General features: G+C 50.6%; 5 protein-coding genes across 5 annotated transcripts; all 5 read left to right on the plus strand.

Moving 5' to 3' along the window:
* Positions 1-5,287, plus strand: PV07_05156 (uncharacterized protein; the record flags this gene model as incomplete). Its single annotated transcript, XM_016392034.1, has 4 exons — positions 1-33; positions 84-1,070; positions 1,119-1,434; positions 1,488-5,287. 4 exons carry the CDS (start codon positions 1-3, stop codon positions 5,234-5,236), a joined length of 5,085 nt encoding a protein of 1,694 aa, XP_016249553.1. The 3' UTR covers positions 5,237-5,287.
* Positions 5,288-5,502: 215 nt separating this feature from the next.
* On the plus strand, positions 5,503-6,772 carry PV07_05157 (uncharacterized protein). The gene has a single exon (XM_016392035.1). The coding sequence runs from the start codon at positions 5,557-5,559 to the stop codon at positions 6,520-6,522; it is 966 nt and encodes a 321-aa protein (XP_016249554.1). The 5' UTR covers positions 5,503-5,556; the 3' UTR covers positions 6,523-6,772.
* A 206-nt stretch (positions 6,773-6,978) lies between these two features.
* PV07_05158 (uncharacterized protein) lies at positions 6,979-9,555 on the plus strand. The gene is made up of 2 exons (XM_016392036.1): positions 6,979-7,153; positions 7,214-9,555. The coding sequence occupies exons 1-2, from the start codon at positions 7,076-7,078 to the stop codon at positions 9,197-9,199; spliced, it is 2,064 nt and encodes a 687-aa protein (XP_016249555.1). The 5' UTR covers positions 6,979-7,075; the 3' UTR covers positions 9,200-9,555.
* A 3,969-nt stretch (positions 9,556-13,524) lies between these two features.
* On the plus strand, positions 13,525-14,142 carry PV07_05159 (uncharacterized protein; the record flags this gene model as incomplete). The annotated part of the gene is made up of 2 exons (XM_016392037.1): positions 13,525-13,595; positions 13,626-14,142. 2 exons carry the CDS (start codon positions 13,525-13,527, stop codon positions 14,140-14,142), a joined length of 588 nt encoding a protein of 195 aa, XP_016249556.1.
* A 2,196-nt stretch (positions 14,143-16,338) lies between these two features.
* On the plus strand, positions 16,339-18,311 carry PV07_05160 (uncharacterized protein). The gene is made up of 3 exons (XM_016392038.1): positions 16,339-16,746; positions 16,803-17,371; positions 17,424-18,311. The coding sequence occupies exons 1-3, from the start codon at positions 16,423-16,425 to the stop codon at positions 18,295-18,297; spliced, it is 1,767 nt and encodes a 588-aa protein (XP_016249557.1). The 5' UTR covers positions 16,339-16,422; the 3' UTR covers positions 18,298-18,311.
* Positions 18,312-23,026: the final 4,715 nt, after the last annotated feature.

A 23,026-nucleotide genomic window follows, 5' to 3' on the forward strand; every position in this document is an offset into this window, starting at 1 on the left:
ATGTCCACACAGTCACATTACACACCTCAAGGAGTAGGTGATCAAAGCAGAACCCCAGTTCAGACACTCGCTAATGTCTACAGGTTCCCGCAGACGGCCAATCAATAGAGCACCTCGTCGCTCAGGAAAGAAAAACCATCACAGAATTGCTCATTCCTGAAGCACCGTCGGCAAGCGCCACAAATGGTCTCACCAATGCTGACCATCTGAATCCCCCAGATCTTGATGTTCTCGCTTCAGCTCTGGGTGCTCCTGCCCGGCAAGTCCTCAGGCGTGCACAAGAATTGGGCCCTCTGACCGGATGGAGGGACGGTTACCTAACAAGCACGCACGGTTTCTGCCCTCCAGACCCCTCGGCGGCACCTGCTGCACTCTCAATGTCACCTGGAAGAATATGGTCTGATCTCTGCGAGAGAATGCCGGCAGTGGTAGCGCGGGGCAAAATGCGCGAATCCATCCTGGCCCTACCTCTCGTCTATGGCACAGAAGACGTCATACCGGATCAAGCCCTCTGGGCTGCAGTGGTTTGCCTGGGTATACTTGCCAGCGTTTACCGGTATGAAGAACGCAACGATGGCCACGAGGGAATCAGCATAACTGCGCCGCCGGGAACCTTTCGGAACTTGTCGGGAGAAGCAGATGACGAAGAAGAGGAGACGAAAGGGATTCCTAGGAATATTGCTATCCCTCTTCGCCAGATATGTACAAGGATGGGGAGAGTTTTACCCCATTTGACCCAGTATGATGTCTCCGTATACAACTACAAGCTTCGAGATCCCACCAGCATCAACCCATATGTCGCAAGATGCGAAAATATGGACCTACGGTGGCCCGTCTTCAACGATCGCGGTGAGGCAATGTTCCTCCTGTGCATGGCCGAGACGCACGGATGCTTCACTCAAGGAGTCGAGGTGATTACAAGATGTCAAGAGCGAGTCATGGTGAAGGATAAAGAAGGCCTGCTTCGAGAGCTAATCAAATTGAAAACGATAGTGGACAGGTTCGTCCACGTCTTCCAGAAGATCAGCGTCAATCCAAACTCGGGCGAAAATTTTGCGAATCCAGTCGAGGTAATTCGCCCTTCCTTTAATTCAAGGCTAGTACTGACTATGTTCTAGTGGGGTCAGAGATATGCAAAATTCAGCGCTCCTCTTTCTAAACGTGTTCCTGCATTGTCCGGACTTGCTTTGCCAGTATTCCTATTGATGGATGCGTTTATTGGGAGAAGAAAGTACGACAGCTTCCTCGGGAGAGAAGCCCTCCATCTTAGAGCTTGGCTGCCAATGAACATTCGAGCATTCATTGCCGCTATCGAGTATCATTATCAGATCCCCGCCTTCGTGAAAGAGTCTGGCGACCCACGCCTGATGGGTGTGATGGAGGGCATTCTTGAGGCGTATCTGTCGGAGCGCGGCTGGTTCGGAACACACCGCTGTCAGTCGCCCTGTTCCAAAAATGCAACTGCTGGCTAACTCATTTTGATACAGATAAAGTCTATGGCTTCCTGGAAGTCGTCGCCAAAACTGGTCGGAGTGAGACGAACGGGAATGCTGGGTCATCCGACAACATAGGAAGGCCATGGGAAGAGGTGCACAAAACTCTTTCTGAATCAATGAGAGAACGTTTAGAACCGTTCCGAGGTAAAGTCACCCTGCAACCCCACGAGCTGCGAGGGTCGTTCGAAGAATGCAGATTCAAAGCAAGAATTCTATCCCGTTCCTTCGTGGATACGGATCATCTGCGGTCCACGGCCATGGTAACTTTCGGTCTCGAAGGCACTGGCATTACCTTCCAACCCGGAGACCGACTTGCCATTATGCCAGTCAATAGCTGGGCGGAAGTAGGGAAGATCACTGCCGCTCTAGGTCTGGACGAGCTCCTCCACAAATCAGTCCCAGTTTCACAAAGTCCAGACTGGAATCGCTTTGCTCGGCATCTGAAATCCGTTAATCGAATTGACGGCGAACCCTCTCTAACGGTGCAAGACATTCTACGACGAGGACACTTGGCGCCTTTGACAAAGGAGACGGTTATGGCCTTCCACATGGCACTTCGAGCCTCATCATCAAGCGTGCTAAAAGTTCTGGGATCCGAGATGTGGCCAGTCGAGGGCTCCATAGGAGACTTACTTCAACTCGCCATCGCAGAAGTTTCCTCGACGATATGGGACCGAGCATTTAATCTGTCCGATCTTTCGTGGCTTCCGAAATTAATCCCCGTTGAGGTACCGCGAACTTACAGCATCTCTAATTACTCAAATGAACTGCTTCCGAGCACTGTTGACCTGACTGTTGCCCGCACTGAGTCCCAGTTGGCATCTATACTGCAGTCCACCAATCCCTACAACCGGCGCCATGGAGTTAGCAGTGGATGCCTTAACCCGGACCCTTCTTCCTCCGGAGAGATGTTCGATGACGAAGAATACCTTATTGGAATCTCTAGACCCATCAATTTCCAGCTCCCTGTTACCATGACTGGCCCTATCGCAATGTTTGCAGGAGGCTCGGGAATTGCACCTTTCAGAGGCTTCTGGCAAGCAAGAGCTCAAACCAGTGTTGGAAGGAACATCCTCTTCCTTGGGGTACAGTCGCGGGAGCGATTCTCTTACGAGCATGAACTTCGAGAATATGTACAAAACGGCCAGATCGAACTTCACACTGCGTTCTCGAGGGACAGAAATGGTCTTATCTACGATCCAGTGTCTCGAGATCTTGTCGAGAAGCAGATGAGTCCTCGGTATCTCGACGCGACAATAATAGAACAGGGGCGAACGGTCTGCGATCTTGTCATCTCAAAGAGTCAAGGTGGGCTTGGAGGCCATCTGTATATCTGTGGCTCCGTGTCGATGTACGAAACGATCATATCGGGAATTCGCCAGGCCATCTACCAAAACTGGGCGTCAACCAAAGAGTCGGCCGACAGCTTGCTGGTCAAAGCATTTGCCGAAAGACGCTTCATGCTGGACATTTTCATGACGCCGCGTCCAATCAGTTATGCCACTCCACGTATTCCTCTGTCCAGATTGGCACTGAATACTGGCCACCGTAAAGGGTCTAGGATGTACATTGGTGTCCATGGTGGTGTTTACGATGTCACTGACTTCCTTCCAATTCATCCCGGAGGCACCTTGATTGCTCAAGCAAGTGCTGGACTGGATGCCTCAAAGACCTTTGACGACGTGGCTCACACCACAAATCCAGAGGTCATGAGTCTGCTATCAAAATACTTCGTCGGTCACCTTGCAGCGAAACCGGACTTCCGGTCGATCGAAATCAGCGGCATCTACGATCTCTGGTATCAATACCTACGCAGTTGCGTGGAAGCTCTTACCACGTTACACTTCGAGGTGGACTACATCCAGCAGGATGCGCGGACTTGGTTTCAAGGCGACCTCTTCAATATGGGTGGTGTGAGGAAATTCTATCAGTTTCAGTCAAGGCTGATGCAGAATGGATTTTCAACCTTGTTTGGGGCCAAGCTTCAGGAGCTGCATCTTAAGCTCACATTCGCGCTGGTCAATTCTGGGGCATCAGAAACCCGAGTGCCGGATGTCATTGGTGTCATCACCAGAGCGCAAGCCTCTGCTGCCGCTGCTACCGCCGCCAACGAAATCGCGCAGATCGGCTCATTTGTCTGCAATAACCACCAGGCCCAGCTCCAAGAGAACGGGATCTTACAGTACGCCCGTGCAGTGACTGAGTTGGACGTCCACTTTCTGGAAGAAATCCGTGAAGATGTTTGCATGGGTATGGACGCCTTCGATGTCATCGAGTGCATCGAGTCTGGTACCGACAAACACAGACTGGTCAGTCTTAGCACATATCTGCTCTCGGTCCTGGAGCGTGTTGCTGAACGTCTCGGCACCTTTTACTCGAGGCTCTCCAGAGAATCCATCTATCGCCCGGAAATGGAGAAGAACCCCGCAAGGACGCGATGGAATGTGCTGAAAAGGAAGATACATGATGGATCGTTTTTCATCCTTGCTCAAGCTTCAGCATTCAGCAACACCAACCATGCGGCAAAACCATTCCGCTCAACACGGTATGCGGATCAGGATATCGTATTTGGTCAAGTTGTCTCTCAAGCCAAGCAGGCAATTGACGCCGACAGGCCACGTGTGGGAAGGGGGTCAGGACGGGAAGCCAAAACAGCCTCCACTCGTCCCGCACGTCTGGCCGATTCGCATACTGCCAGGGCCGCCCATGGCGTTGACACCCCATCGTCTTACGAGATACATGAGTCACGCAATGCTCTTCAATCGATCTCTTCCTTTATGGACTCGAACATGCAGTCTATCAAGCGCTTGAGTCAATTACCTTCAGACCTGAGTTTTGCAAACATCGTGGCCGCTTATGGCACCGGTGGTAGAAAGATACCATCAGTGCCGTCCTTGAAGGAAACGGATGAAGGGTCTCCAGGGCCAGCAGAACATCGACGTGGAGATTCACAGTCGTCCTATATCAGCAACTGGCCTCTTGCTGTGCCTACGAGGTCTGGATCAAGAAGTTTGAACAATTCCCAAGCAGGCGACAAACCGCGATTGGTGAGAAGGCCGACAAACGGGTCCATTTCCAGTGTTAGCGGACTCCCACACAATCCGGCGCCCAGTGCCCAAAGCCATGCATCATTCATAGGGAAGCCAGTCCTCCGAGCACCGGACGCTACCCCGAATGCTGCAAAGCCTTTCCCCAGGCCGTTGCCGCCAAACTTGACAACTCGAAGTCGGTCTCAATCTAGGAGCAGAAGCGATTCCGAGAATGGTTCGAGTTATGATCGATCAACGGACACTTCTACCAGGACCATGGAAGCGCCTGTTGCAACCCTGCATTCACAGCTCATGCGACGCCAGGTATCTAGCACTTCAGTCCAGAACAAGAGTGTGGCCGAAGTTGAGTCCACAGCTAGCAGTTCCCAGGCTCAACATCCGTTGTGGCAAACCTCTGAAACAAATCCTATGCCAGCTATTCACAAAGGAGCTCCACACATGAGGAACGAAATACTCCTCAAGCAGATGCAACAGCAGAATGATATCATCATGAAAGCTCAAGAAAAGGGCACGCTTGCCGTCCGAGGCGTGAGCCCCACTTCCAGTGGTCTGCGAATCCTGAAATTGGCCTCAGCACCAGAAATGATAACAAGGCAAGCAAGAAGAGAGGGATCTGGCATTCCTGATCTATCTCCAGGAGATACAATGGGCAACTTCAGAGCGCCACCCCAGCTGCTCAACGTACGATAAGAAGCCTGGTAGTGGAAAGACATCGGGATACAAAACAAGAATAGATCTGGGTAGGAAAATTCTAGTTTCTTTTTCCTTTTAATGTGTTCTAGGATTGGCCACGAAGATAAAATTTTGCGATAGATGAAATCTGGTCTTTCTTCAGCCTTGCAGTACGCTCAGCCTTGTCGCTCCAGTAGATGCACCAACCAAGAGTCTTGGCATTGATGTCGGAGTTCAATTCAGCCTCGTTGTTTCTCCCCACCCAATGTTGGACAAAGCTGGAACTTGACTCTCCTTTTTCTCTTTCCTACCAGTGAAGAAAGTATGCGGATGGAGCCATGCCTCCACTCCCAATAGCGCCCGTCACTGCGTGGAAGCCTCGAATAATATGCTACTTTCAAACCTACCATCACAGCGACCAATATATTTCCCTTTTACCACTTCTCACCAACACCTCTGGAATTACGCATGTGATATTAGCAGCGATCCACGTCAACTGGGACCCTCAAAACCTGACGCTCAATGATGACCCGCCCGACCACGAGAAGTACATCCAGCTCTGGGACGAAGTCCTTGTCCTCCAAGACTCCGGGATCAAGGTCCTGGGGATGCTGGGTGGTGCCGCTCGGGGTTCCTTTGCGAGGCTGGATTACTCTGAATCGAGGACCGACGTGCCCACCGCAAGGTTTGAAAGCTACTACATTCCGCTACGTGATATGATCAGGCGGTACAATCTCGACGGACTAGATCTCGACGTCGAAGAAGAAATGTCCCTTCCTGGGATAGTGCATCTGATCGATCGACTCAGAGCTGACTTTGGGCCGGAATTCATCATCACGCTCGCTCCTGTGGCCACTGCCCTCATGGCTGGCCGGCCGCACCTGTCTGGGTTTGACTACCGAATGCTCGAGGCCATGCGTGGGTCGAGTATCGCCTGGTACAATACGCAATTTTACAACGGATGGGGAGGGTTGCATAATACGGCCGCCTATGATGAGATCATGCGCAACGGCTGGCCCGCGGAGAAGGTTGTGGCGGGCATGTTGACGAACCCCAAACACGGTGAGAGCGGGTACGTGCCGCTGGAATTATCGGCGGCGGTATTGAGCCTGTTGGTGGAGAGGTACCCGGGGTTTGGAGGTGTGATGGGGTGGGAATACTGGGATGCGCTGCCCCAAGAAGGCGAGAACTGTTGGATGTGGGCTTACTGTATGGCCTTGTGTATGGGGATGAAGAAGGTGCGGGATGCGGCCTTGGTGGTACAGTTGGGACGAGGCTTGGCCGGGATCTCTGTCAATCGGTGACAATGATGGTCAAGGAGGAGGATGACATGGATCTTTGCTCGAGTGCTACATGTTTTTGAGGCAAGCCCGCGCAAAGGTTGGGAGCAGAGAAGGCGTAATTGCACTGGCTATTGGGATCCGACTCCAGCAGCATGATGGACACTCGAAACAATTATCTCCAGGTTTGCCTTCGATTTCGCATTCCCTGCGAAGATAGACCGTTGAACGCACCCTTAGCGGGAAATGTCGAACCGATGTATACTCCTTTGACAGTGGCCAGGGACATTCGCGGTCCAACTCGTCGCGGAGCTTCAGTGGTGCCAGGAGCCACGATGATAAGGCTCTCACCCCTAAGCATTTTTTGTCAGACAGCCATTTTTAGATGGTTGATCGACGTCAGACCACACGACGTTTCAGCTCCTTGGCTTTGCTTGCGTCATTGAGGGGGGAATGAACTCGACGTGCATCCGCGCTTTGCCTGTGTCTCTGCTACAGCCAACTTTTTGGCAACGATGTGAGCCATGCCCAACTACTCGCTGCTTAGGCAGTGAGTACAGTTTCTTCGAACATCAACATGCCTTCGCCAGCAGAGATCATAGCTGGGACAAGCTCGTCGATAGCAAGGCTCGCTGCCTACGCCTTCTTGAGATGGGTATGAGTTCCCAGAGTATCAGCTACACAACACAGAAATCTCAGCTGACCTTGTCCTCAGATCCCTGGTCACCATTTCCCCCCGATTATCCTGTCTGCAGTGGCCATCTATCTGGCCTTCGTGTTCAGCCAGTCTGAATCCTTCGGTTCGAGCAGCCCTACCATACATGATGCACCATCCGATGGCCATGACCAAACGAAAGAACAAGACCGGATCAATGAAGACCAGGAAGAACCCGTCTTGTATGAAGAGGAGAAGTCATTGTTTAAGACCTTGCTGTTTGGAATACCCGATTGGCGTCAGAGAAGATGGAGCTACATAACAATTGGTGTGAACGTCTTACTAGCATTGTTCACGGTTGATTTGGTCTTTCGAGGACCTCTTCTTCATCCGGCCAAGGATTTGAGTTTCACCCGTGTTGGCTATGTCGACTCAACATCTGCGAAAGTCTTGATTCGAGAACCTGATCCGGCCCAGCTTCCAATGTATGTCTACCTGTCACCGGCGGATAAAACTAGCTGGACTACTACGGACACGATCTACTACCTGGGACCGAATACCGATTATACCCATGCACTGAGCTTCGATGGTCTTCAGCCTTCGAAGAAATATATCTACTCCTTGTCTAATGACCAATCTGGTACCTTTGTTACAGCTCCGTCACCATACTCGGAGGCCGCCAATACCTTGACGTTTCTCACTTCTTCCTGCATAAAGGCCAATTTTCCGTACAGACCAACGGCTCATTCTCTGGCAATCCATGGCTTTGAATACTTGTCCAAACTCGTCCGTTCGCTGCCATCGCCAGCCGCATTCATGCTATTCCTCGGAGACTTCATCTACGTCGACGTGCCTCTCCGTTTATCCTCCTCACTTGCACATTATCGTTCGGAATACCGACGCGTCTACGCTTCTCCGTCGTGGTTGTTACCCGGCCTTGACACTCTACCCTGGATCCATACACTTGACGACCACGAGATCGCCAATGACTGGTCGGGCGGAAACGATACAGATCCGTTCCCGGCCGCTTCAGATCCCTTCATCCATTATCACGTCTCAGTGAACCCACCAGTTCCACCAGGCTCTCCGAGCGGGTCAGAAACCAACACCACGTACTTTGAATTCACCAATGGACCCGCCTCGTTCTTCATGCTTGATACTCGACGATACCGTACTGACCCCGAACCACAATCAACCAGCACGTCCTTCCCAAGCCGGGAGAAACCCCTATACGGCTCGTCTCTAGAATCCCCCAACCCACCGGCCGCCTCCGAGACGCACTCAATGCTCGGTGTGCAACAACTTGACTCCCTTCTCGCATACCTCTCTGAGCCCGAGCCTGCGCACGTCCACTGGAAAATCATAGCCACCAGTGTTCCGTTCACAAAGAATTGGAGATTCGGCACTTCCGACACCTGGGGCGGATTTCTAAGGGAGCGCTCAATAATATTGCAGGCCATGCATGATGCAGAACGCGAACTAGGCGTTAGAGTGGTCATTCTTTCTGGAGATCGACACGAATTTGCTGCCATAAGATACCCACCGCCAGTCCTCTCCCAGGAGCAAGACCAAGGTCTGGTAGGAGAGACAATCGATACGTCCGACACAGGTACAAGTGAACCGATCCCCAAACCTGTCGTCTACGACACAAGCCCGGCTGCTGGCCCACACGAATTCTCAGTCGGGCCGCTTTCAATGTTCTATCTCCCCTTTCGGACGTTTCGACAGGTTGACGACCAAGATGTCGCCATCAAGTACATTCCCGACGGAAACAGCAAGACTGGGTTAATCGAGATCCGTAATCTGGTGGGTGATGCAGGCAGTCAAGGGCAACGGAGCTTGCTGAAGTATACGTTGTATGTGGATGGAGAGGTGAAATGGGAATACACGCTGACGAGTCCGAGTGCGGGCTCGGCATTGGCTATGGGAGGACGTGGGCGGGAAAGGAGGAGGACTCGAAACGGTGTGGGCGATGGCGTGAGAGGATGGGCGCAGAGATTGGGACTGCGCGGTAGTACGGGGCGAGGACGGTCCTTATGGGACTGAGTGCCTGCCGTGATACGAAATACTGAGCGCCATTGCCATCGCAACAGGTGGGATCAAAAGGGGGGGATGGGAGGGAATCAACGGCGAGGGAGAGTAGAGAGCCCTACAAGGAAGAGGACATTTGGGATACGAATCGATGGACTTCTTCACCGATACATCCGCCATTCCTTGACTGTCTAGTTCTCTGTTACGACAATTACGAGGAATTTTCACGAATTGGATTCTGCCGGGCACATACTAATTAATATGGGATCTGAACACTCGGAAAATGGACAGTTCATGGCTTTTCTACCTAACATAACCGAAGTTGCCTTAGGTATCCACCTAGATAGATACGTATACCTTATCAATGCATGGTTACCGATATGAAACTGCATACATTTGTTACTTTGACGAACACTTCGTACCTCAAGCGAGAAGTATATACATGATAATGCGCGAGAGTATCTTGGACGTCCCTAGATCCGTACGTATCCTATGACTACCTAGATTACTCGAGAACGAAAAACCTAATCGCCATTGACGGGTTGATCGTAGAGGGGGAGCGAAGGCCTCTTTGACCTGAGCTTCAACTGAGCCTTTGGCTGAGCATCACTGAGCGCTTCGTGAACGCTCCCTGAGTATCACACCGAGAGTGGCTAATCAGGCTCCTCGTAATCGGCCAGTAAACCTGCCTCTCAACTGTGCCATCTGTTTCAGACGGGCCCCAGGGGACCTGGCAAATCGCCTGCCCTTACGCTGCTGCCTGAACCTCGCAACCTGGGGCTCCGAGTTGGGCTCCCACGTAGAGAAGAGGTAAATGAGAGATCCTATTCTGATCCCCCTTACTTCCACCTTTGTTCCCCCCCATATTGTAAATTCACTCATCAAGTCTGAGCTACTAGGGGGCCTAGAGCCCTCCCAAAAGGTCCTTTTTCAATGAGAAACTAGCAAGCTACAACCTACTCCTGCACATTCCACACGGATGACAAAGTGCCACAAAGGAGATTTCAAGCCTATCAATGACGCCGCAAGCTCAGTGGGGACACGGATCGCCATCGCAGCATGCGGGCTTTCGGTCTACTCTATTCGCAGATGCCGCTTGGGGCGCCGTTCACAATGCATTGAAGGAGGGTAGAGTTGCGGCTGAATACTTTTTTTGAAGAGAAGGAAGCCGTATAACAACGATTGCCCAGTCCAGGCGGCAAGGGTCCAACTAAAATATGTCTGATTGATGCTATGACCTGCTTGGATGGCTCGATGACGGTCCGAATACTCTCTTTGGCTCGTTGAGTGCCTATTCTCCCCGGGATCTCTGGTCTGTGACCCAATCTGACAGCCTTAATGACTTAAGAAGGACTCATTCAGGTCCTTATAATCCTTCTGGGTCCGATGGGAGGTCTCCATCACTGTCACTTTCATCCGTGAAGCAGCTCATTTCCCATCGCAGTCGGTCTTCATGCAACAGCCGGTACAAACCGTCTCGTTCGTCAAGATACATTTGGTTTTCTCAAAGTCGAAGACAGTACCGTTTGGGCAGCTCTGCATGATAGGGCCGAAGGTGGTGCACATGTAGAACTTTGTGCAATTGTAGGGGAAGGGCATCATTTCACCCAGCTCACAGGTGCCTGTCGGTCGAGGGGGGAAGTCGCACACCGCCGATGACGAGGACGAAGAGGCGACGGGGGTTGCTGCTGGAACAGGTTGCTCGACCATGGTCAGTGGGTTCGAGTCGAGAGCTTTTTGAAGGGCCTCGCCAAATCGGGAAGGATTGGCTATCGCAGATGATGAGGTGAACAACACCAGGACAAGTGGAAGTGGTACGGTAAGCTTGAAGAATTGCATCTTTTCTCGACGAGGTTGAGGTCGAAGCTCTAAAGCTGCTGTGAAGGACTTTGGAAAGCACACGAGAGAGAAGAGGGTGGGGGTTCTCGAGCAATAGGCAGGGTCAATTCTAGTAGCACGTTAAAAATTCAAGATGCTCGACACCTACAGAAGTCCCGCCTGTTCCTTTCTTTCTCTCCCTTTATAGCTGCGGCTCATCTCGAGAGCTCTGACGAAAATGCTAGCTCAAGGCGAGGAACTCGATCACGAACCAATGTTTGCCCTGTGCGATGTGCGATATGCGATAAGCGACCACCTAGGCGAATTGTTATCAACAAAATCAGAGGTTATTGAAAATTTGCTTTCCTTGGAAGCGATAAGGAAGCTCTCCCACTCAGCTGAAAAAGTAAATAGTTGGGCGCCGGTTTCGTCGGTCTGGTAGAGTAAGTACAGAGCGGAAAGCTCTCAGGAAAGGAATAGCGAATCGATAGCTGAAGTGCCTGGAGCTTGGAGCTTGGCGTGTGCAAGCCCCTTGGAGCTCCTGCCAATAGGGCCTAGAGTTGAAGCATCCCTGGGGGGCATCCCTGGGGCCCTGGGGAGGTGCTCCCGAAAAGCAAATGCTTAGCGAGCCCGGAAGAACAAAGCCGAGGGAGGCGACGCTGCGGAGGGCACCGATCTCTCCGTCGTACGATAGCGGCCACCCCCGTTCGTGTTTCCAGGGCACATCTATCCGATGTGTGGGGTGTGGGCCACAGGCCTGGGGGATGCAAGGCCAGAATCATCACAACGAAGTGTGACAGCTTGATTGAAGGAGGTACTGGAATATTAGTAGTCGTAAGAAGGAATCTGAAAAATCTCTAAAGGAAGAGAGATTTCTGTGTGATGAGATCGTGCTTTTTTTTTGCCATCGTTCTCTGTTCTGGGCGTAGGTCAAAATTGTGCATATCCTGTTATCAAGGCCTGGATGATCTTGGGCGGACAAAATGGGATCTCTCTATGTTCCATTTCGTCCCAGCCTCCACCAGCATCCTAACAATGCCTCATGGCCATTTGAGACTGCCACATGTATTGCGGTCTCCCCATTACTGAGTTTTGCCTGGGCATTTAAGTCGACTTTTCAGCTTAAGATATCTTCCACAACTGCTGAAACACTGATAAATGATGTATAGAAAAGTGGTTGAGCTAAGTCTTCTGTTTGCAACCATGGGTCCAAACCCCGCCGGGGGAGTTTGTGAGTGTTCCAAAGCCTCAGCCATGACAGCAAAGCGTCGTCCTCTCGCATTAAAAGCTTTAATGTTAGGTGATAGCAAGGAAATTCAACCACATTTGGGATACCTCGCAAGTGCTGCCACCAATGCTCTGCCGCAAAGCGTGATAAGTGATGCTGCCTGATAAGGTCTTCCGTGAGTGGTCCGTTCCTAAATAAGTAATGCAGATATTGTAAACAGCTTTCTGCAATTATAGAGCGACAGCGTCGGGGTTGGAAGTATTGATTGAGGGTACAACGGCCAGAACGGAGAAACTCTTCAACAGAAAAGTAGGCAAGCTGGATCTGTATTTTATCAGCAGTTCTGCTACGGAGCGGGGATTTGGTTTTGCTATGGACCACATGTATCCCGGGTAAATACTTCTGTCAGTTTCTGCTCCCTGAGCACCCCGAGCACTCCCTTACATAGTAAACACTGGGAAGCCTGATCCGGTCCCTAGATAGCGATTGACTTCACCCGCCTCTCCGCCATGCCGTACCAGAAACGGTTCTGTAGTCGATCAGTTTGCTGTTTCCATCGAGCTCACCTTTGTGTGGTCAGTTGCCGAGCACGATTCATGGTCAATACCTGCGATTGACGGCCATTTTCAGATAGTGCACACTCTTTGTTCAAGCTGAGCCGGTCTCCACAATGCAATGTAGATAATCTATCTACATTCATTTTCTTGTTGTATCTGAGGAGGGAAGCCGGCAGCTTGAAAACCTCTTCAGTTCAGGCCCTACCGTACCGTGACTAGATGTTCGTACTTAACCTCGCCAGGCCACATCCAACAGGCGGAAGGCGGGTTCGGCGGAGTCAACCGGATTAGCCTAGTTGGCAAGGCTGACGCAATTCACGTGTTCGACGTAAGCCTAGCCTAAACTTTTACTTAATTATCTTTATCGCTAAACTAATATATAAATATAGTCTTCTCCGATATCGCTGAGTATAAAGCGACTATAGACTTTAATAAGCTATTCTATATTATAAAACGGGCGATTTACCCCTTACGTTAAAGAGAAGAGATATATAATATTCCTCAAGTCTGTGTCGCGGCGCAAAGGGTGCCGTTTCGCGACGACGTCCATAGCCGCTTTTGCGATCCCTCTGCACCGACCCACTGTGCCGTTACTGCCGGACATCGAGAAGTGGCCAGACTGCTGCTCGAATGCGACCCGACGATCAAAGAACTTGCGCAAAATGATCGTTGCCGAGCTATTCACATTGCAGCCGAACGGGGCCATATCCAGATTGTCCTTATGTTGCTCGATCACAATGCCTCGACTTTGTTCTCGGGCCGCTTTGGAACTGCACTACACTATGCCGCAAGGGAAGGCAATGCGGGCGTATGTGAGCTGTTGATCGAGTTCGACCAGAAAGTCAAGATTCCCACGCTTCATCGTCTCTTTGGGGGTGACCGAGGAGACTCGAGCCAAAGATTTCAATGACAACATCCCCCTTGCCGTCGCTGTCAATGCCGGACACGTCAAAGTCGTGGAGACAATCTTGCGGACAGCGCAGGTATCACCCAAGGTTCGAAATGAGTACAAAGAACTGCTTTTCCACAATGCTGTGGCTGCTGGAGATATCGACATGGTAAATGTCTTCCTTGAGAGCGGCGCTTCGGCTGAATGGAAAGGCAAGGACAATGAGCGAGCTCTGCATGTAGCTGCCAGAGCCGGGAATGCTCCAGTCGTTCGTCTTTTGCTCAAGCATGGTGCTGCGCCCAAAGTCAAAGACTCAGGTCTTTGTACTCCCTTGGAAATTGCGAGAGGCCCAGAAGTGATTATGTTGCTCCGTGAAGCAGAGAGTCAAGTGTCAAAGGGCAAGGGAAAGCCACAGCCAAAAACAGTGCTCCCACCACCTCCGGCGTACTCGTCGTCGGCAAAATGAGAGTGTTTTTCTCAATGTGTGTGAGTTGTCGTATCACGTCGACTTGACTGGACTTCAATTCCACGATGCTGCTAGAGAGAAGTGTGTTTCAGAGTCCACATATAATCTCGCAGCATCAACAAAGGAACGATCTCGGCACTGGGTGCCGTGTGTTGACGTCCCAGCCGTTCTGCGAGGTAGCAGACTGTCCCTTTACAAGTTGCACAACTCCAGTCAACATACAACCCTCGAAACACAAACACCTGCTTTGAACTTGGGCAACTGGAATGGGAGTCAGCAGCAAGTTAAAAAGTCAGTGTTATCCGCGTTGTGAGCTCGGTCATGTCGTCTCAAGAGCAAAGTACGAGATCGAATTCCTGTGCGGCGGCCGGCTACATGAGATGAGCTCAAACGTGAAGCCTTAGAGTCGAGATGATCTGATCGTGGCAGTTTGGCTACCCTTGTTAGGGTCAGGGTATACATCTCTGCAAGCTGTGTCACAAGACAGACGCCGAACGTGCTGCCCGATCGAATCATGAGAAACAAACCCAGCCAGTGCTCATGTTGGTTGAACATAGTCGTCTATGAACTGCTGGAGGGCCCTCCTCCGCCTGACAGGAAATTTGCGGCTGAAATCAGATTCCAAAACGACTATCGAAAGCTTCTGCAAATTTAGCACGTTGAAGATGACAAAGGAGGCAATGATGGTATTTGGACAAGACATTCACCATCGTGACTTGGACACTTTAACAGTGTGAGAAGATGTGCTTAATTCGCTTCTCCTGTAAACCCTAGCACAGCATTTGCCCCAGACGTATCCATGTCATTTGATCTTGAGAGGACGAACCTCTGCTGGTCAACTAGGCTTTTTCTTCTTCCCACATTCACCATTCGAGTCAATATTGGACCAGTTCAAGTAGATACCCATCGGGATCCTCGACAAAGCTGACAGCTTTGACGGACTCGCGTAAAGCAGGGCTGCAAATACGGCCATCGAAGGCCGCACCCAAGGCCTTCGCCACCAACTCCTCGCCTATAGTAACACCGGGCTTCTTGACCACGGAAATGTTATATTCTTTGATCCGGGACATGCATGCAGTCAAGTCAGGAACAGCGAAACACAGCTTTGCGAGGCCGAGATCAGGGTGCCTGGCAGGGCTGGTAAGGTATTGCTTTGGGTGCTGACCGGCGAGTCTTAGTAAAAGGATTTCCCAAGAGTTTCTCTGCATACCTTGGAACACACCAGCTCTAGAACCCCTTCCCGCGAGAGCACCTTGTCGGGTCCATTGCCATCGGGATACCCCAGGAGCACAATTGTTAGGTCGTCAAAAGACAAGTCTACAAGCTTCTTCATGCCCAAACCAACCTCATAAAAGAGCAGAGATTTCTCTAGGTCTGAGACGCGAATACTGACATGATTGAATCTCCATCCTGTAGGAGGCGCGACTGCAGGCGATTCTGCCATGACCGTTCCAGAGATCTTGGATTGGTATTCGTTCCGCCTGGAGTCAAGGTTCTTCAACCTGGGAATGAACCAGGAGTTCCTTTTTGCTCGATCCTGGAGCGATGATCCTCACGATCGGTGGAGATGAACCCTGCTCAGGGCCAAAAGTACAAGGGGTTTATCTGGGTCAGAATAATCTTCGTAATCTTTTCCGCCACAGCCCAAACAGTCGGGGTCAAGGCCGGACGTGGCCACATTACTGTTCAAAGTCTGACTGTCTGGAGACGAACCCGCCCCCGTTGGCATCCCCTCATCTCACCTCCGGGCCCAGTCTTCTTCCCCAGCAACCTTTTGAAATCAGAGGCCTACCCCAGCTCCTCAAGAAAGGTCGGACCGTGTGGACGCCGTTGGTGGGAGGGCAGAATATTAGTTTTCAGGGGAAGCCTCATAGATTCGTAGGTCGGCGTCATTGATACCCGACTGTCAATCAAAGTATCCGCACAAGGCTTCGTCATGGCATGAGCATATGCTGCAATTCCAGTGGTGAGGGTCAAAGATTCGGGCGCCTCTATAGGCTGCAGGCCAGGATGCCTCCCCCGCCAATCCGTCTAGGCATGGGTGCGGGTGCGGGGGGTCTGGGGAGGCCTATTGGCGAGATCGTCACTCCCTGTTCCCGGCTAGCCAGAGGCTGCAGTCTTTCTCGCCATCGATTCTTCCTGTCGGATTGCATCACATTTTCCATTCATTTCCATCGACAGTGCCTGGCGGTTCACCGAGCCAACTCGCCAGGTCTTGCAACCTCTGATTCATTGATCACTCACTTCTAACACAAAATTTCCAATCTACAACATCCCACCATGACGCCCCAACCTTCAGGCAAGACCAAGCGCGGCTCCGCAACAGAGAGCGACCTGAAATCCGAAAAGAGAAAAGTCCGCAACCGTATCTCCCAACAGGCGTTCCGTGCCCGCCAAAGTCTGAAGGTCCAAGAGCTAGAAGAGCGTCTACAAGATATGACGAGGCCAGACGCCGCCCGAATGGCAGAGCTACAAGACCAGAATACCGCCCTACGGGATCAGTTACTAGAATGCCACAAAAAGTTGACAAGCTTCGAAGTCTCGATTCAAGATCTCAAAAGACAAACTGCCCAAGTCCTTGGTATCGCCAACACCGGTGAGCAAGTAAGTCTCTATCCTTGCTTCGTTTTCGTTCTATAAGCCATCCTAATACCTATAAGAAATCAAAAGACAGACGCTACAAACAGCGGGAAAGCGAGGGCGATTCAAGTCCAGGTGACCTATCGACAGTCCCTGAGGTTCTTGGTGGTGACATGATAGCGAGTCCGCCTCGGGCTGGAAGCGAGTACTTGGGTTCAGATCGATCGATGACACACGCAGAGGCAGAGTTGGTGGACAAAAATGCTTTGCCATCGCCAACAACGACCTTCGATAGTCGCAACTGGGTGAGCGCGGTGGACGAGTCCAATAAGAACATCAGCCAGAATCTTTTTACAACTGCTACCTCTCCACCATCGGCACCTGTACCAGCAGAGAGTTTTCAAGTCCAAACGACTAATTGGGACAAGTTGCCAACTCATCCGCCTCTCTATGGGATGTCCGTTGATCCTCCTGACTCCAGTCTCAAGGCTTATCACAATATCATGGATAGTCTTGCTTTCGTCGCAGACGGACCACACCCGCAGCCTCTACTATCGAATTCGCTTTTTTCAGATCACATCAATGCTCTGGAGTATTGCTGTCGTCAGGACACAGTCGGCCCCAACGGCTCAATAGTCGTGGACCCTTAGTAAGTTGAATCGATCGCCATACCCCTTCGGGTGCTAACTGAGTATCATTAGCATGGCCAAGGCAGTACACTTTTTACTATCTTCGTTCGTGAAGGTTTCTTGGTCAACTATGACTGCTTGGCACACTTATACAAAAGCTCTCACTCCGCTAAGCGACATTATGCTCTGGCGATTAACCAAAAGTCGAAAAGCATACCTCAATATTCCTCCCTCGTACCGACCGACGAAACTCCAAATTTCAACTCGTTACCCAAGCATTATTGACTGGGCACCGTGGCCGTCCCTCCGCGACAGACTGATAACTCTCCACTCCGCGAATCCGCGTCTAGACGAGCTTATCTGCGAGATCGGTAACGCCTATGTTGTCCAGACTGATCTATCGGAGCTGGTTGCCTTACCTCAGTCCGTTTATGGGTACATTGGAGTTTGGGATCTCGTTCGAGCAATCAATCCAAATCCTCAGCATCTTTCCAATGGAAGATCTGCATTTGAGACGTCCGAAACCTTTTCGAACCCGCAGAAAGGATGGCTGGAGGGATTCAGCACCTTCCAGGACGCTCTCAACCATATTGACCTGGACGATGACGAGAATGCCAGCCTTCCAGCCCTCAATGCCCAAGCTCTTTTCTCGTCCAGGTCTCTAGCTATTCAGGCGTTCAAGCTGCTTGGCATGGATCAGGGCGCCTCTTCTTTCTGCCTTGCGCCCTCCTTTTTCTTAAGGCATCCTGAATTGTACGATAATCAGGTCAATCTTATGGCCTGTGGAGTTGCCCTGAAACCAGATACCGAGGAGTTATTTCCAGCTCCGGGAGAGCTTGATGCCGATGTGATGAGTAGATACAAGTCGTTGTCGAAGTATGCTCTCAGTGTCGCAAATGCGCCAACCCTGACTCGAGCAAATGATTGTATGCATCAGAGTTGTTGACAGTTTATTTTTACTAGCGTTGAATGAATAATGATATGCTTATTCTCACATCTTCCTGCTCTGTTCGAGTTTGGTTTCAAAGTGATGGCGTATGGGCAGTGGCATTGACACAGAGGCCATGCAACTGTACGCCTCTAAGCCCAACCCTAGAATTCGGTACGAGTATCAGCCAGCAGAGTCTGTACCTGGCTGCTCTATCTCTTGCCTTTCGAAAACAAAAGGTGGGATGGACTCGTCAATTGATATTTTCATTCCGTACTTCCTTACCAAATGGACATGATGATCGCTCACAGAGATCAGAATTTTCGTTCTATCAGTGCCTAGACCTTCACTTCAGTGGGATTCTTCTGTGGAAACTGATCATCCAAGTATTTCAAGTTCAGTGCTCTCCCCAGGTTGGCGTTGATAGTCAGACCGAGCCATTCTTTCAATTCGGGTGAGAAGCTCTGCTTTGTTTGCTCGTCGAACTTCTCGCTCCAATTGACTTGCTGCCGCAAAAATGGTACAGTATAGTATCCAAACAGCAAGGCACGATCCTCGTTTGAAATATTCTCGCCGCTCGTGTGCCATACCCTGCCGTCCATAATCAATATCGACCCGGCCTTTGCCACGAATGGCTTGAGCATTTGTTTTGCATTGCGTGGGATCTGGTCCTCGTATTCCCATTTGTTGCTCCCTGGAATATACAGTGTTGCACCATTCTCAAAGTATACGTCGGTCAAACACCAGATGACATTGAGAGCCCAGACCTCCTTCCAGGGATCTGGCACGACCAGGGACATGTCAGAATGAAGGCCCATCGATTTCGATCCAGGTCGGGCAACATTTGCCGTGAAGTTTGAGATGAGAAACTCCTTCCCAAGAACAGACTGGACCATTTCGATGGCTGTCGGATGCTGGATAAGCTCCAGAAAGATCTTGTCCAGTTGCATCAGGTAGAACACGCGGATATTGTTTGCGTTTGGATCGAGAAACTCCAGCCGTGTAGGATCCCCTTGTTTCTCACTTGCCTCTTTGGCTTTCCAGAGGCGTGACAAGACATTTTGAGTCTCTTCTTTGTTCAATATATCTGGTATGACGCACCAACCCTCGTCTTTTAGGTGTTGCTTCGCAGATGTCGTGTCAAAGTTCTTCGTCGAATAGGAATCCATTGGCCAAAGCAGTGAATCAGGCTTCACGTCAATTTATCAAGAGATTATGTCGTTCGGATAGTTGAGGTTTGCAGGTATCTAAGAGGTCTCTTATCTATAATCGCAAACTGCTCTGGCATGCTCATATATATCGACCATTCGCACTGTTTTGATCAGTGAGGCGTCAGAAGAGCTACAGTCAGCCGAATCTGACATCTGAAACTGGCACTTGTAAAGTTACAACACAACGATCTCTGTGCTCATGAGAGATTCCCCCGCCTAGACAGCCCAATCCAGAACCTCCACTTACCTAGGTAGGGATTTTGCCTCCTCAAGGAGAGCAGGGTACAAGGAAACCTCGGTTGAGAGACTGCGAAATCGCTCGGTGCCTACGCTGCAAACAAGACGCGCATGACAGCAAACACTAGTGGCTTGTGAGATCTCTTGGTTCTATCGTCATGCCACCTTTTGTTCAACATAACACTGCATTACAAGTTGAGGTCGGAGTCGGTGCCCTGGAGCCTGAGTCAGCTCAACAAACCCAGCTGGCACTGTGAGCGAGTACTAGGTACTGTGTCTGGTTAGGTGGCTCTCATTTCAACTTGGATGAAGCAATTTGCTTTCCTTTCCCTAGTGACAATTGCCAGAGAAGTTGCTGACGACGAATATGAGATAGCAACTCGAAAATTATTCAAATATTCTATCACATAGAAGGGAAGTTCTGGAGAATAGCTGCATATCTCTGGAGAGCAGATTCTGGGATTGATGAAGCAGTACTTCGAAATCTGAAGAATGGATATATACAGAGCTGTGAGGGCATTGAATCGCTGAGTTTCAGAACGCACTGATCTTGACCGTTATTTGATCGGATAGCACCTCAATCATAGGGAACATTCTCGCAGCTCAAACCTGTTCACTTGAGTCGTGAATCTCTTCCCGATGTTCCTCACCCACTTTGTCATGGCCATACTCTCCTTCCCCAGGCTTTGTAAGCGCGAGTACAGCACCCGCGTCCTCCTTGCCTCCTCTGTAGATTTGTCTGGGAATGTGGTCTGTGAACAATGGGTCGTAGTCTTTGATGATGACGCAGGCTACATCGACGTCGTTAGCACAAGCCTTGTGAAGGGCATACGCACTTACCAAACAGTCCGATCACGCCAATGGCGACGGCAGCGTAATACACATACGAATAAGCAGCCGCATAAGCTGTGGCTGTAGCAGATCCAACTGCGGCCAAGATCTCGTTGGTCATTCCTGGGACTGCTTCCAGTGCAGCGGTTGTCCCTACACCGAGTGCAGTGAACAGGTCTGTCAGAGAAGACTTGGGCAATCCCGCGTTGAGAGCAGCTGGCACAACATATTCTTGAAGCTTCTTGGGTGCTTCATTGGACAGAATGGTCACGAACACAGCTGTAAAGATACACCCCACTCCTGTGCGTCCGAGGAAGATGATGGAGAAACAGGTACCAAGATCAGCATCATTGGAATCCAGTTGCACTAGTAGTCCGGTCATGACCTCGAGAATCCCAGCAGGGAATGTAGCCAAGAAAGAGAATGCTGCCGACTGACTGAAGTTGGATGAATTGCATGATGCTAGAGCGCCTGTGCACGAAGTCAGCTATGCTCAAAACTCCTGCAGTAGGTTCCACCTACCCAGGAAAGCCACAGACACGGCCATCATCACGATAAGTTGAATTCTCACATGCTTGATGATTGAGACGAACGGCCCGAGGATGACGATACCACCCCAGATTCCGAAGGCTATTGTCGTCTGATGGTTGTTAGCGGCATCTCAAGCTCGACGAAAGTACTTACAGATGCCCAGGCCTGCTTCTGCCAACTTGTAATAGTGGACGCATAGATGGCACTGTACGTCCCCACCCAGTCAGCAAAAGAAACCGGTGGAACTTTTGATTCACAGAAACCACATACGATACTTGTGATGGCCATAGAATGGCTGTGGCAAGGTAGACTGTGCCTGATACAGCGCTGATAATGAACAGCGGAGTGAATCCACGCAGATCCTTGAATAGATGCATGGGAATCAGCGGGTTAGGTGTATGCGAGAAAACCTCCCAAAATCCAAACAGGACCAGGATAATACCGCCCGAGATCACAAGGCCAAGGATACGAGGCGAGGACCAGGAGACAGGATTGCCACCTTTACTTTGTTAGCTGAGATGCTTTGAGGTTCCGAACAACACTTACCCCATGAGATGCCAAGCAAGAACAGAACAAGTCCAGCCACAAGGAGAAACATACCGACCCAGTCGATACGCTTAATCTCTTGCATACGAGTACGCTCGTTTCCATGCAATTGTCGAAAGCTTGGTGGATGGTAGAACAACACCATGAGGATAAGAGCAATACCCTGGATGATCAGGTAAATATAGTAAATCCACCTTTTCGATTGTCAGTTGAGTCAGGCAAACAACCAGTAGTCTCACTCACCTCCAAGAGGCTGTATGCGTCAACATCAATGCCAGGTAGGCTCCAAACCCGGTGGGTATCACATTGGGTACGACGACTAGGACAACTGCCAGGAACTTGTATTTGTTTGGGCACACTTCTCCTGTTGTGAGGCCGTAGCATGTACTAGGAATGGTTATGACTGGTTCACATGGGCAAGATAGCTGGAATACTCACTGCACACCAGCACCAAGCCCAAGCAGAACATTGGCACCAACAAGTGTATTCATGGTTTTGGCCGTACCTGCAATGACGCCTGTCCAGATATTAGACTTAATTCCTGCTACCACCTGCAAGGTTTTGGACTTACCTCCGACGAAGCCAGCGCCAGTTGCTGCTATGAGGAACCATCGTCGTCCAAACTTGTCCGAGATTCTGCCAAACAGAATGAGAGAGACAGCAGATGCAACAGTCCAGATGATCGAGAACAAGCTTGAGGTAGAACTAGGACCAATGTCGGCATTGATAACACTGATAACAGCAGCAGCAGGAGAGAATCCCCAGTAGCTGGCACTGTGTAGAATGTCAGCCAGCTGAAAGTAGAAGTCTTGCTGTACGCACACCGTGGACAAACTGATAGATACCAGTGCACCGATCAAAGAAGGGCTCATGAAGTAACCACTCCTGACTTTACTCGCGTCAGTACTCAGAGCCTCTGAGTATTTGAAGTCATCAAGTTCTCCAGCATCTGCGTGCTCACGCTCGAGCTGCTGGAGTCTTGAGATTTGTGGCTCCGCCATTGTTGATGAGACACTTGTTGATCGGATTCCGAATGCCCTAGCAAAAGATTCAAGAGGTCGACGGACTGGGATGTATATATATGTAAGGCTCGGGCTACGGTAGCTCTAGCTTCACAATATCAAAGAAGACCCTGGTCCCCCACAACTCTCACAGATCAAGGGTTACCAACTTGATATACTCCTGCTGGGGCATTCGGATCCGATGTAAAGGTTCAGTCTGGGGTTTGTTTATGGGGCCCCGTTTGGGGAGTACCCCGTAGTACCGCCCGCCATGATTGTCCCAAAATCAGGTGGATTAGTGTGTTAAATCTTACAAACTCAGAATGTCACTTACCATTTTCTGACCCGTGCGTCCGAGCTGATGTACCTACTAAAATACCGGCTAAAACC

This window comes from Cladophialophora immunda (genome assembly GCF_000835495.1).
Source record: "Cladophialophora immunda strain CBS 83496 unplaced genomic scaffold supercont1.3, whole genome shotgun sequence".
Taxonomy (NCBI): Eukaryota; Fungi; Ascomycota; class Eurotiomycetes; order Chaetothyriales; family Herpotrichiellaceae; genus Cladophialophora; species Cladophialophora immunda.

Bases quoted from the DNA above. Each gene is read 5' to 3' on its own strand.
- PV07_05157 (XM_016392035.1), top strand. From the start codon at position 5,557: ATGCCTCCACTCCCAATAGCGCCCGTCACTGCGTGGAAGCCTCGAATA.
- PV07_05158 (XM_016392036.1), top strand. From the start codon at position 7,076: ATGCCTTCGCCAGCAGAGATCATAGCTGGGACAAGCTCGTCGATAGCA. The intron at 7,154-7,213 runs GTATGAGTTCCC...CCTTGTCCTCAG, and splicing joins CCTACGCCTTCTTGAGATGG to ATCCCTGGTCACCATTTCCC.
- PV07_05160 (XM_016392038.1), top strand. From the start codon at position 16,423: ATGACGCCCCAACCTTCAGGCAAGACCAAGCGCGGCTCCGCAACAGAG. The intron at 16,747-16,802 runs GTAAGTCTCTAT...AATACCTATAAG, and splicing joins TCGCCAACACCGGTGAGCAA to AAATCAAAAGACAGACGCTA. The intron at 17,372-17,423 runs GTAAGTTGAATC...GAGTATCATTAG, and splicing joins TCAATAGTCGTGGACCCTTA to CATGGCCAAGGCAGTACACT.